The 13,701-nt window shown below is 38.9% G+C and overlaps 1 protein-coding gene across 1 annotated transcript in view; it reads right to left on the bottom strand.

Moving 5' to 3' along the window:
* The window catches only part of kif15 (kinesin family member 15), a 42,696-nt gene extending 34,180 nt beyond the window's left edge, over window positions 1-8,516 (bottom strand). The window contains exons 1-13 of the mRNA XM_084094949.1: window positions 8,432-8,516; window positions 8,155-8,179; window positions 6,915-7,098; window positions 6,756-6,832; window positions 6,644-6,681; window positions 5,724-5,821; window positions 4,400-4,579; window positions 3,661-3,870; window positions 2,834-2,959; window positions 2,634-2,756; window positions 2,407-2,539; window positions 2,201-2,280; window positions 1,697-1,894 (exon numbers count right to left, since the gene is read on the bottom strand). Coding sequence (XP_083951075.1) covers window positions 1,697-1,894; window positions 2,201-2,280; window positions 2,407-2,539; window positions 2,634-2,756; window positions 2,834-2,959; window positions 3,661-3,870; window positions 4,400-4,579; window positions 5,724-5,821; window positions 6,644-6,681; window positions 6,756-6,832; window positions 6,915-7,098; window positions 8,155-8,179; window positions 8,432-8,450 — 1,491 coding nt within the window. The 5' untranslated portion in view covers window positions 8,451-8,516. The remainder of the gene's footprint in view (window positions 1-1,696; window positions 1,895-2,200; window positions 2,281-2,406; window positions 2,540-2,633; window positions 2,757-2,833; window positions 2,960-3,660; window positions 3,871-4,399; window positions 4,580-5,723; window positions 5,822-6,643; window positions 6,682-6,755; window positions 6,833-6,914; window positions 7,099-8,154; window positions 8,180-8,431) is intronic.
* Window positions 8,517-13,701: the final 5,185 nt, after the last annotated feature.

Below are 13,701 nucleotides of genomic sequence, written 5' to 3'. Positions count from 1 at the left end.
TTTGGAAATGACCGATCGTTTCGCTAGATAAGACCCTTATTCATCGTCTGGTATCGTTTAAAGCCCTTTGAAGCTGCACTTAAACTGTCATTTGGACCTTCTACCGTTTGGGTCCCAATAGAATCCATTACATGGGGGGAAATCCTGGAATGTTTTCATCAAAAACCTTAATTTCTTTGCGACTGAAGAAAGAAAGACATGGACATCTTGGATGACATGGGGGTGAGTAAATTATCAGCAAAAGTTTTTTTGAAAGTGAACTTCTCCTTTAATAAAGGTGTGAATAGCAATCATACCTCATTCGCTTACAGTCCGACTTTTGAACTTTATTCCTTTTTTTTATTATTATTATTTATTCGGGACACACACATACACACCTAAGGTTTAAGGAGGTCTGCGTGGGACTGTTTTTTTTCCGTCCCGCTCCCACAAGGTTCTATTCAGCAACCGCTTAAAATACACTCGGTGTTCACCCGCTTTATTTCCCGACCTGAGGGGCCCGCAAAATTTAGATCTCGTTTCCATAATCTCACATTCAAATGTCTCTAACGGAAAGAATGAGATTAAGTAGCCTATAATAAATGCTATACAAAAATTGTGTTCGTGTCAATTAGGATATTTTATCATTGTACTGTCAGCAGAGAAAAAAAATGCCACAGAAAAAAATTATGAAATATAAATAGCCTAACATAAATTGAATAGGACAAAGCCTATCACTCTAATTTCTAAGCAACATAAACGAAAATCATATTGCCCTACTGACAAATAAAGTAGGCTATTTTCTGCCAAACTATTTCAAACATCCTTGCAAAAAAAGAATGTTGTTGACTGACAATGGTTTCAGTACCAAACAGCTCCTCAGAGCTAGGTGTACAGGTGGTCAGAATTAAGTGCGGATACGCTGTCAAAAGATGTCGGGAGTGGGCTATTGTCAGTCAGACCGCCCGCTCAGTCCAAAGTACACCAGAGTTCTGACCGCTACCGTCTTTTGACGCGCGAATGCACACAAAGTGGTCGAGCGTATAACTAGACGCGGCAGGCGCGAATTTGACGCGCTATTCGCGTCCGGTGTGAACGCACAGTTATACTTTAAAATGTAATCCCCCGCCGCATGATTCCCTATGTGCGTTTCACACAGTATGCGGCAGTGAAATCGCCGCGCGACTACGGCTTTTCTCAAGTAGTGGAAGAGTTTTGTGCAGCATTTAGGACTTCCAAAATAATCCGGCGGGCCAGAAAATATTGCTGGCGGGCCAGTTTTGGCCCGTAGGCCGCCAGTTGTTGTTCCCTGACCTAGGCCATTGAATGATTTATATACCAGTAATAATACTTAAAAATCAATCCTAAATCTAACTGGGAGCCAGTGTAAAGACCTGATATGTTCATATTTTCTGGTTTTGCTCAGAATCCTAGGAATCCATTGTTTCACAATCTTATTTGTATTTGTGCCAGAAATGTGTGTTTAGTGTAAAAGAGCTTTTTTGTTATCAGTCTAATAAAATGTAGATATCTAATATCAGCACATGCCTAAATATTGAAATCTGAAGATTTATGTAATGTTCTGTTCATTTAATTTTTTCCACTTCGCTTTGACTGTTGGCGCTTGCTGATCCACGCTATCATTCTGGGCTATGCTGTTGACTCAAGCACCACTGTTATGCAGTCTGTCTACCTTATTGAATTTAAGTGTGTCTACCTGATCTCGAAGCAGACGGATCTCTTCCTGCAGCTCCTGGTTCTGCTGCTCAGGATCTGATCTCTGGCCTGTCTGAAGTTCTTTCTTTAGCTGAGCGATGTAATCATCTCTGAACTTCATGATCATGCGGTTTGACTGGATGAATTTCTCCTTCTGAGCCCAGGCAGCTTCCAGCTGAGACACTTTCTGCTGAAGAGCCTGTAAGAAAGACAGCAGCAGAGGCGACTGTGGTTAAGACTGAGCATAATGGGAAGAAAACGCAAACTCATAATAGAAAAAAAGTGTTTATTGCTGAAGTCAAACATGATGGTGAGTAAATTACAGAATTTACATTTTGGGGCATATATACTGTATTTTAATTACTTTTAATTTTTATATTAAAATGATTGATTTCCTATTTTTTTTGGTGCGTACCATTGTGTACCATTACTAAATCATGGGCACAGATTATAAGTTCTCAATAAACAAAATATAATAATAATAATGAAATCAATAAAAAAGCACCTTCTTCTCCTCCTGTCCTTTCTTCCAGAAGCTCATAGCCTGAATGAACTGTGTCTTATAGGAAACTTCAGGGTCAGAGTCTGCGGCAACACAAACACCAGTTTAAATAATGAATGAATGAATGAATGTGCTCACTGTAGTTGTAGTTTCTGACACTATGTCTAGGCAGACAGATTGTCTGTGTGAGCTCTGTGATGTGTGTATACCTGTTTGCTGGTCTGTTGGCGTAATCTCTACAACGCGCCCTTGAGAAAGAGCATTTGCAAGCTGTTCCTTTAGTTTTCTCACTTCTGCTTGCAGTTGTCTGACATTACCCTGAGTGTCCTCATTTACCATAGCCTACAGAGACACAAACACACAGATCAGTCTTCACATCTCTTCAAGAATACTGAGAAGATCATGAATGTTTGGATGAATAATTCTGCTGTTCAACCTTATTTTTGATGAGTTTGGCTCTCTGAGCGAATTGCAGAGTGGACAGCGTCTCTCCAAAGCACTTGGAACCCGGATGAACGTTAGCGATGATGTACGTCTTTGCATTTCCACCCAGAGAGTCCTGACAAAATGAACAGCAGTCAGGCACGATTCACTCATCTGCATTCATTCACAGTAACGTTCTCAAAGCACCCTCACCCTGAGCAGGAAGGTCAGTTTCGAGTCTCTATAACAAATATGACGGTTTTTCCCATTGGAGACATCCATCAGGGCCATGATCACCTGACCGAGACACATCAGTGACCGGTTTATGCTGCTTGCCTCCTAAAGCATACAAATCAAAGGTTATAGTTAATTTTTAAAGTAATAACAGTGGAGTAACAGAATGTCTTTAAAGCAGTTGTTTTAAAACTTTTCATTTGGTGGGCAACATCAACACTAAAATTTAATAGTATCTAAAAGTTGAATTAGTGTAAAGTTTCTTAAATATATCTTTAAAGAGCTTTACTTTTACAATTCATACTTAACTTTGTCACACTAAGAAAGACTACATTGCTACTTTTGCTTGACAAACCGAAATAAATTGGGCTGCACACTTATGACCACAGCCATGTTAATGAAGTAAAGCAACAGAAACACTATACAAATGAATTATAACAGTGTTATGAGTTGATTTCGTCAATTACATTAGCACTGCATGATTGCCCTATGACATACTGAGGTAGAATTAAAACATTAACTCCTCATAGTGCTGTTGCCAGTGTATCAAGACAAAACTAAATTACATGAAAGTGGATTTTTAGTCCACATTAGCTGTGAGAGTATTACTTGGACTTATTTGAAACAGATTCAAATTGAATATTATTGTAATACAATACTGCAGAGTAGTAATATTTATAATAATAATAATAATAATAATGTGTTCCTGATGACCTGAAACTAAACCCTTATTTTGTTTGAAAACAGAACAGATTGACAACCACTGCTTTTAAGTATTTTGAGAGGTAAATGTTCAACATAAACACCTTGAGCCGTGAACCCTCTGAATGCGTGTCCCTCTGTCTCTCTGAGCCGGCAAGATCCACCAGGTTGAGCTGAGAGGTCCTGATGTTGACCACTTCATGTCCAGTTTCCTTCGATTCTAACGTCATGGTGAACACTGCATGTGAACGAGAGGATTCGCGGTTCATTGAGGTGGAAGCCACTCGCCGGTTCCGCCATCCCATCGACAACACCTGCAAACACAAACATTCAGAAACACATCACAAGGTCACAATAGAACTGGCAAAATAGTATAAATAAAGATAATATACAACCAGGTTCCCACAGTTTGGGAAAACCTGAAAATGTGAGATGGCCTAATCAAATTTAAATCGCCACGGTATTTGTATGAAATGTAGAATGTAAATTGTTCTAGTTGTGCAAAAGTTCTAAAATATTTGTATCGGGTAGACATTTTGTAAAAAGTCTTATCCAGTAAATATCGAACGACTGGAAAAGTCATTGGTAAAAAAAAAAAAAAAAAAGGGACCCTGAAGAACATTCAGCTCTTAAAAAGAAAATGTTTGTTCATTATACATTAAAAATATCGTTATACATCATAATTAATAGAATTAGCAACTTGATGAGTAGAATTCTGTTGATGGAATCCAGCCGTCACACTGTAGGATATTTCAAAAAGTTGGTTTGACAAAAAGCCTGAAAAGAGTCTTGCGGTTTGAAAGCTATTAAGGTCTGTTGCTAGTGTGTTTTTTTGACAACTACCTGATAGGCCTCTGCAGCAGATGCAGCGTATTTCTCCACAGCTCCTTCTACAAAGACGCCCCTCTTGATGTCCTCTCGCAGGAACAGGCTGGTGGACACACTGTCCAACAGGTCATAAATCTGCTCGTTGTAGATCTCTATAAACGAACACTTGCAGAGGAAGCTCTTTGTCCCACCAGACTGCACAGAAAACAGAAAGAATTAATAAACACCACAAAGCACAACACCAAATAAATAATTTACTGTACCCACTGATTAAGAAATGTAAAAACGTCAATGCTTCTAATCTATAATTAAGGAAAAGAATTAAAAACACTTGTCATTTTGTCATTTCAGACGTGTCCAAATGAACACTAATAACTCTAGGGGTGTAACGATACCCTCGTGTCACAATTCGATACCACGATACGATATTATTGCGATACTCCAAGACATATGGTAAAAAGTTAACAAAAAATGTACTGTTGATTAAAATGCGAAATTCAGAATTGCATTGTGTGTGTAAATGAAGAGTCTTGGACTTGTTGCTGGAAACGCAATTCACAGGACAATAGAGAATTATTTTAGATGAATATGCTTGCACTCTGACACTGACTAGATATATTTAAAACAATGTAGGCCACTTTTTACTGGTAACAGAAGATATTTGGCATTATCAGGACACACAAATATTCCCCCATTACATTATACATTATATTCAACATTATATACAGTAGTTTAATGTAGTACTGACACGAAAACTCTGAAAACTTCAGAGAACTTCTCACACAATAATTTTCATTTTGGGTTAACTTCACATATACATATTGTTGCATTTTTGTATTGCGATATATTGTTTGTGACACTATATATTGTGACACCCCTACTAATAAGACATTAAAAATACATAGTATTATGACACACTGAGGGGCAAAAGAGAAGAAGAAATGTTGTATCAACAATGTATTGCAACATGTATCAAATGTTTTGTTTTGTTCTCCTACAAAAGCTGATTGAACATGCACTTGTCATGACAACAGCAAAGTTCATCGTAGCTCTAATTACGCATTTTCTTCACACAGAACAAATCCCACATCAGAGAGCCCTATTTTACTGTGATTTACTGCCCAATTCAGTGGAAGAACAGACATTCTAGAATAACTAAATAAACAACATATAAATTTCACTAATTTCCAAGTTTTGAGCTGGTTCTGAATGAGAGGTTCTTGGGAGTCCCATGCACACATCATGTATTTAAACAGCAAGATACCTCAATGAGTGTGCAATTAATCGGCAACATTAAATTAATCTAGAATTATTTTATATTTATTGAAACTTGTCTCACCCGTTCCACCTCTCGATTGATGAGGAAGAAGAGGTATTCAAAACTACGAGGAATCACACCACGCAGCTCATCGGAAAAATTATCCAGCTCTGAGGGACCTGCAGACACACAACACACACACCTGTCTGTATGCTTACAGTGCTCCCGAAGAAGTAAATGGAAACTCCTGGAAAAGTCACACTTGAAACATATAATTGACAACACATTAGATAACAAAAAACTTCATCTGATCAAACAACTGTTCTCACAGCTTTACTGTTCTGAGACATGTTTAAATGACCGGTGTCAGCTGTTGTGATTTGTGATGAATGCAGTCGGTTCTCTTCAAGTTCACTCATGATTCATATTCTAATCACATCAAACTCATATGAACTAGCATTTGACAACTACAAAATAAGGTACAAAAACTACAAAAATAGCTTGAGCTTACAGTATCTTCTAAACAAATGCTTTGATATTTTTATTATATATATGTTATTAAAACTTTGGTAACACTTTACAATAAGGTTCATTATTTAACATTAGTTAGATACCTTAGTTAAGCTAAGAATGAACAATACTTCAGCATTTATTAATCTTAGTTGATTAATTTAAACATTTACGAATACTTTATTAAAATCAAAGGTTGTATTTGTAAACATTAGTTAATGCAATGTGAACTAACATGAACAGCTGGATTTTAATTAACTAACATTAACAAGGATTAACTAATATAGTAACAAATGTATTGCTCATTGTTAGTTCATGTTAGTTAATGCATTAACTAATGAACCTTATTGTAAAGTGAGTGTTACCAACCATTTTTAATTGTAGCTCAAGTGTACAAATATTTTTTGGGAGCTACTTCATGTTTGCTATGCATGCACACAGTCAAAAAGCGAACTATAGTTCGCAAACTGACACGAGATCTCAGCACTTACCCAGCATGGTGAAGGTCTTTCCTGAGCCCGTCTGTCCACTGAAAAACAAATACAACGTCATGAATCGACTAGGCTCTAACATTTTTAAAACGGGAACCACACAGGAACTCACTAGGCAAAAATGGTGCCGTTGTATCCGTTCATGCACGACTCCACGATGTTTTTAGCCACGCTGGAGAACACCTCCTCCTGAGAGACACAAAGAGCAGTGGATGAGATGTTCCTCGACTGATCTTCAGCCAGAGAAGACACTTCTGAAGCCCTGTCTCACCTGGCTTGTGTTCATGTCAGCCACATGGTCGTAAGTGAAGGTCCGAGGCTCTGGTTTGCAGTGCAGTCTGACAGTGTGCGGTGAGCTCACGGTCAGGCACAGACTGTGATCGCCGTCTGTTGTTAACCCAGAGCCTTGAGTCAGCGGCCGTACCCGCACAAACACCTTGATGGCATCTCCATCACTGCATGAGGACGTTAGAGGAGGAAATGAGTCTCGGACAGTAGAAAACAAATCTGGGTAGATTACTTACAAATAGTCGTTAGTTGCTGATTCCAAATTACATGACAAAAATTGTAGTTAGTAATGTAATCTAGATTGCTCAATTTAGGAAATGTATTCGGACTCCTTTTTGATTACTTTTGACCAAACTCGTTTATCACATTGATCTGGATAGGATAATCTTGTACATTATTGATATAAAAATACAAAGAGAAAGAAAATATATTCCAATCTTTATCAACAACAGGAAGTGCATTAACTATTACATTACGTCAGGGTTTCCCAGAATGGGGTTCGTGAATTTAATGAAGAGCTATCAAGTGAAAATGTAAATAAATAAATAAATAACTATTAAATAATAATAAACAAATGAAAACAATCAAAATAAAACATTTACTAAAAAAATAAAATAATAATTTATTTTTTCCCTGCATGTCATGTGACCGTTAACCAACATTAGAGAACCATGAACTTCATTTTATTATTATTATTGACTTATTTGTATTATTGACCTATTAACTTAAAATATAAGGGCTTCCTTCCAGTAAATGTAAAAGTTGAAGAATCCTTGTATTGCATGTACTAGACATGAAATGACAATAATTTGAACATTTTAATATACATGGTTAAATAACTCACTGAAAAATCATTCTTTTTTAGTTTTTTTTTAGAAAGAAAATGTTTAAATATAACAAAGAAGTAGAATCAATGCATAGCATAATTTACTGTTATTGTAAGAATAACATGTAACCATTTACTCAATAGAAAAATAGCTGTAGTCTGAATATGAGTTTTTAAAAAGTGTAATATAATCAGATTAATTACTTAATTTTGGGGATCTGATTACGTAATCAATTTTTACATGTAAATCAGTTACTACCCAGCACTGCTCGGTGGAGATAGATAATGGTATAAAACATTAGCGGAAATCTCTTTAATTCTTTAACGTGAGCTCAGTGTTAGCACAGTCAGCAGTGTTTACTCTCTTTTGGCTAACGTTATGTGTATATTTATGTACCTGTTGATATTTGATTCCGCGGTTGCTGAAAGGAAACATAAAAGATAAAACACAATTATAACAAAACTATAGTAAACATGGTGCTAATATTAACGACAACAAAGCTCGTCAGTAAACATTGACGTGTAAGTTACTCGACCCCAACAGTAAATATCTTCTGTTTATTCGATGTAATAAACATTAAACATGTAGTAAACATTTCGGCTATTTGCTTTAGCATCATATGCGAAGATTGAGATCGCTACATTAACTCATAGCATGAGTAAATAATCCTCACCTTTGCCTTTAAGATTCATGATTCATTCTTAGTGAAGGATCGATACAAAATTTGGCGCCTTGTTGTTGTTCTTCTTCTTCATTGTGTTTTAAGGGCAGCTCGTACCTGGATGTCGCACTACTGCCCTCTTCTGGAGTCATGAACTCCTGCATTCTTCACTGCACTTGCATATTTTCTCCATCAGTTCTGTTTTAATTATGACATTTTTCAAAGTGCTCATTATCTTGTCAGATTCTGCCAAATTCCAGTTTTTCAAGCGTCAACCGAGTGTTTTCTTAAACATCTTAATTTGTGTTTATGAAGAAATAACAGATGGTGAACAATGAACATACATCGGTAGCCTGGATAAACCCATAGGGAACTGATGAAACAGGAACCAAATACAGGAACTATGATGGAATTAAAATTAAATGTACTAGTTATATTCTCAGTGAATTACTTGAACCATTTTTATACTGCAATTATACTTATAAGTTTTATTTAAGCAAAATTATTTAAGCAAATATTTATCTACTATTTAACATATTTTGCTCTATATTCACTGAAGAAAATTGAGTATGTTCAATAAAAATATCCATAAGCCAATAACATGACAGACAACATTTTACTACATTTTGTTTTTAATTCAATGTCAAAACTGTAAATTCATTAACAGTTTACTAAAATGCATACAATATAGTTCACTCAAATGCCTGCATTCAGCTCTTTGCTTCTCTAAAGACATAAGCCGTGGTGATGATCTTTACAATCTGAAAACCGTAATTGGTTTGTTACCATTATGGTGATCACCTGTGTTTGCTGTTGACCCTTAAAGCATTAACTTTAGATTTTGTTTGGCTGCTGTACCTGAGTTAACAGCCAGATGAACAAATAGAAAAGGTGATCTGGTGGTGTTGGTTGTGTTTTATAGTCATTGTTTCACAATCATTTGACATGCATCACTGAACTCATATAAAGTCCAATTTCTGAATTAGATTTAATTAATTATAGCAGCACTGTCCTTGAAATGCATACTACTTGTAACTTTTACAATGTAATCCAAATAATTTCTTAAAAGTTGTTCACATACAATTTTTTTTATAGTATTTTTATTTTTTATTTATTTATTTTAGGCACCGACATCAAGAATCAGCCTGTGAATCTCAACAATGGTGACAATTATAAAGCATGTTGCAGTGCATTCTGGGTGCCACCAATCAAAACTCATTCATGGCTCCCATCATGCATTGCTGCATGAATAAATAATGAGCTTATGTTCAGAGTGTATCTGTTTGTCACCATTGTTGAGATTCATACGCAAATTCTTGATGTCTTTGTGTGCCTACCTGAAATACTTTAAGATTTTGTTTTTTAATTGATTTGATCATTTGAATTTTGTTGAAAAGGCTAAAAATGGTATGCTCTACAAGCACAGTACTGCTATAATCTATAAGGTAAACTTAACTCAGAAATCCTGCTCTCAAAGAGTTATAATAATAATAATAATAAATTTAATTTGTAAAGCACTTTATATTTAAGAAAATCTCAAAGTGCTACATGATAAAAAAATAAAAATAAAAAACAGAAAAAGGGGAGTTCAATCAAAAGCTCTCTTAAAAAGGTGGGTTTTAAGGCCTCGTTTAAAAGCATCCAAAGTCTGTGGTGTCCTCAGGTAGTCAGGGAGAGCATTCCACAGACTAGGGGCAGCTGAGCAGAAAGCCCGATCTCCCATTGTACGAAGCTTGGTCCTGGGAGGTTTTAGGAGATACGCAGAGGCAGATCGGAGGGCACGTGTTGAGGTCTGTGGAGTAAGGAGTTCTTTGAGGTAGGGGGGGGGCTTCACCATGGATGCACTGGTAGGTAAGTAGAGAGACCTTGTACTCAATCCTGAGTGAGACAGGAAGCCAGTGAAGTGATTTGAGGATGGGGGTGATGTGGTCATATTTGCGTACCCTCAGCAGGATCCTAGCGGCGCTGTTCTGGATGTTCTGTAGCTTCTGAAGGCTTTTTTCAGAGATCCCGGTAAGGAGCGCATTACAGTAATCCAGCCTGGAGGAGATAAAGGCGTGGACAAGCTTTTCAGCATCTGCAGAGGTGAGTATGGAACGAAGTTTGGCAATGTTCCTGAGGTGGAAGAAGGAGGTCTTGCAGAGATGTTTAATGTGAGGCTCAAATGTCAGATGGGAGTCCATTTTAACACCCAGGTTTGTGGCTGATGTTAAAAGTGGAATATTTTGGCCAGAGAAGGTAATGCTAGTAATGTCAGATGACCGAACCTGGTGTGGAGTGCCAACTAAGATGGCTTCAGTCTTCATGCTGTTTAGCTGCAGAAAGTTTTGTTTCATCCACGCCTCTACCTCCTCCAGGCAGGTGGTCAGAGTGGATGATATCAAGGCGGAAGAGGAAGTTGGGCTTGTCCTGATGTAAAGTTGAGTGTCATCAGCATAGCAATGGAATGAAATTCCGTGTCGGCTGATGACGTGGCCAAGGGGGAGCATGTAAAGAATGAACAGGGTGGGGCTGAGCACTGAACCTTGAGGGACACCACAGGTGACATTGTGTGACAGAGATTTAGTATTTCCCAAGGCGACATGCTCAGTTCTCCCAGTTAGGTAAGATGAGAACCACTCAAGGGCAGAGTCAGAGACACCGATAACAGAATTTAGCCGGTGGAGGAGGATGTTGTGGTCCACAGTGTCAAATGCTGCAGTCAAGTCCAGTAGGATGAGAAGAGATGGAGAGCCAGAGTCAGCAGTCATCAGCAGGTCATTTGTGACCCTGACCAGGGCTGTTTCTGTGCTGTGGCCAGGGCGGAAACCAGACTGAAACTTTTCGAATAGGTTGTTTTGTTTTAGATGGTCCTGGAGCTGCGCGGCAACTACTTTTTCCATCACCTTAGAGAGAAATGGAAGGTTGGAGATAGGCCTGTAGTTGGCGAAGACTTCAGGGTCTAGGGTGGGTTTTTTGAGAACTGGCCTGATGACAGCGGTTTTCAGTGTTGATGGGACAAAGCCAGCCCGGAGGGAGTGGTTAATGACCTTTGTGATCAGGGGACTTATGGCATGGGAGTTGGATTTTACCAGAGCTGTGGGGAAGGGGTCCAGGGCACAGGTGGATGGTTTCATCTTTTTAATAATGTCCTCAACCTCTCGCTGTGAGATGGCCAAAAAACAACAGAGATGTTGGGAAATCTCGGGCTGTGGTTCAGTAGTCGGGGCAGGCAGTGTGGAGAAACTAGATAGCAGGGAGCGAATGGTGTCTACTTTTTTTCTGAAAAAAGTAATGAAATTGTTACACCTCTCCTCTGTTGCTTCTGAATGAAAATGAGTTTGCGGTTTGAGGATGCCATGTATGGTAGAGAAAAGTTGCTTGGAGTTTCCAGGGCTGTTGTTGATAATGTTGGAAAAGAACAGTGAACGTGCATTTCTCAAGGACCTTGCATAGGACCTCTGATGTTCTCTGTAGGCCTGCTTATGAACATTGAGTTCAGAGGTCTTGAGACGACGCTCAAGGACACGCCCAGCTGTTTTCATTTGCCGGAGTTCATTTGTGTACCAGGGGGCTGAGCGTAAGAAGCTTACAGTTTTAGTTTTGACAGGGGCGTGGAGATCCAGGAGACTGCTTAGAGATTTGTTGTAGAAGTCAGCTGACTCAGTGGCTGAAGAGAAGTCGGCAGAGGAGAGATGTTGGAGGTCGATGGTCAAGGTGTCCAGGCTGATCTTTCTCAGGTCCCTATAACAGATTTGACGCCTGACTTTGTTGTGTGGGGACAGTATTGACAGCTCCATTGAGACGGCCTTATGGTCAGATACACCCAAATCATACACCAGAAGGTTGCTAATAGGGGCGGAGTTCGAAATGACCAGATCCAGTATGTGCCCCCTGGAGTGTGTGGGGACATCGACATGTTGTTGGAGGTTGAGGCAATCTAGTACTTGCAGAAACTCAGCTGTAAAGTGGCAGGAGGGGTTGTCTACATGAATATTAATATCCCCAAGTATAGTAATGTTGGTAGAGGTGGTGCAGAGTGTTGTGAGAAGGTCACGTATCTCTGGGATGAAAGCTGAGTTTGGTTTGGGGGGCCGGTAGATCAGAAGTATTGCCATGGGGAAGGGAGGTTGACATTTAAATGCAAGGCATTCAAATGAGGAAAATGTAGGCAGGGGGAGGGGGGATAGCTCCAAGTTTTGTTGGTATATGACAGCTAGGCCGCCACCCCGACCAGTGCTGCGTGCTCTCTCCAGGTAGCTGTAACCGGGGGGGCAGGCTTCATTTAGCGCTTGGTAAACCCCTGGCTGGTGCCATGTTTCTGTCAGACACATTAAGTCTAATCCCTTTTCCATGATGTGGTCTTGTATGAAAGCTGCTTTATTTGTAAGGGATTGTGTATTGAAAAGTTCTATTTTGAGTGTTGATGCTGTAGTGGATCTTTGTAGAGGCCGTAGTACACCAGGATCCACTCCACGTTTTCTGTCCAACTTAATGTGGAGAGATCTCGCGATGTTTTCCGTGCTGCTCAGCTGAGCGTTCTGAGAGCTCGCGATGTTTCCAGTGTTGTTAGCACCGAGAGCGGCACTGCTCTGATGACGCGGTAGACGTGCACCAGTGGTCCAGAAGGAGGGAATGTTTGAAGCAGAATTGCCAGGCTGGTGGTAAACAAACTTTCGACGGGAACTTCTGTGGATGTATCGCGGACGGCGCTGAAGTCCAAGTTCTTTGATGGCTGCAATAGGCGTTGAAATGAAGCGGTTGTTGAGAGTTAGCAGCTGTGAGATAGAATGCTCGAGCTTCATGCCGGTCGCCGAAAGTGTTTGCCTGGAGCTAGTCGCTAACCAAACACAGAGATGGAAGACTGTCAAGCACAGAGAGAAGATGGTGCATATCATTGCAACGCTTTTGTAGGAGAACAAAACAAAACATTTGATACATGTTACAATACATTGTTGATACAACATTTCTTCTTCTCTTTTGCCCCTCAGTGTGTCATAATACTATGTATTTTTAATGTCTTATTAGTAGGGGTGTCACAATATATAGTGTCACAGACAATATATCGCAATACAAAAATGCAACAATATGTATATGTGAAGTTAACCCAAAATTAAAATTACTGTGTGAGATGTTCTCTGAAGTTTTCAGAGTTTTCGTGTCAGTACTACATTAAACTACTGTATATAATGTTGAATATAATGTATAATGTAATGGGGGAATATTTGTGTGTCCTGATAATGCCAAATATCTTCTGTTACCAGTAAAAAGTGGCCTACATTGTTTTAAATATATCTAGTCAG

This window comes from Abramis brama (genome assembly GCF_963993115.1).
Source record: "Abramis brama genome assembly, chromosome: 20".
Taxonomy (NCBI): Eukaryota; Metazoa; Chordata; class Actinopteri; order Cypriniformes; family Leuciscidae; genus Abramis; species Abramis brama.
This window is presented reverse-complemented; position numbering and strand designations above follow the sequence as displayed.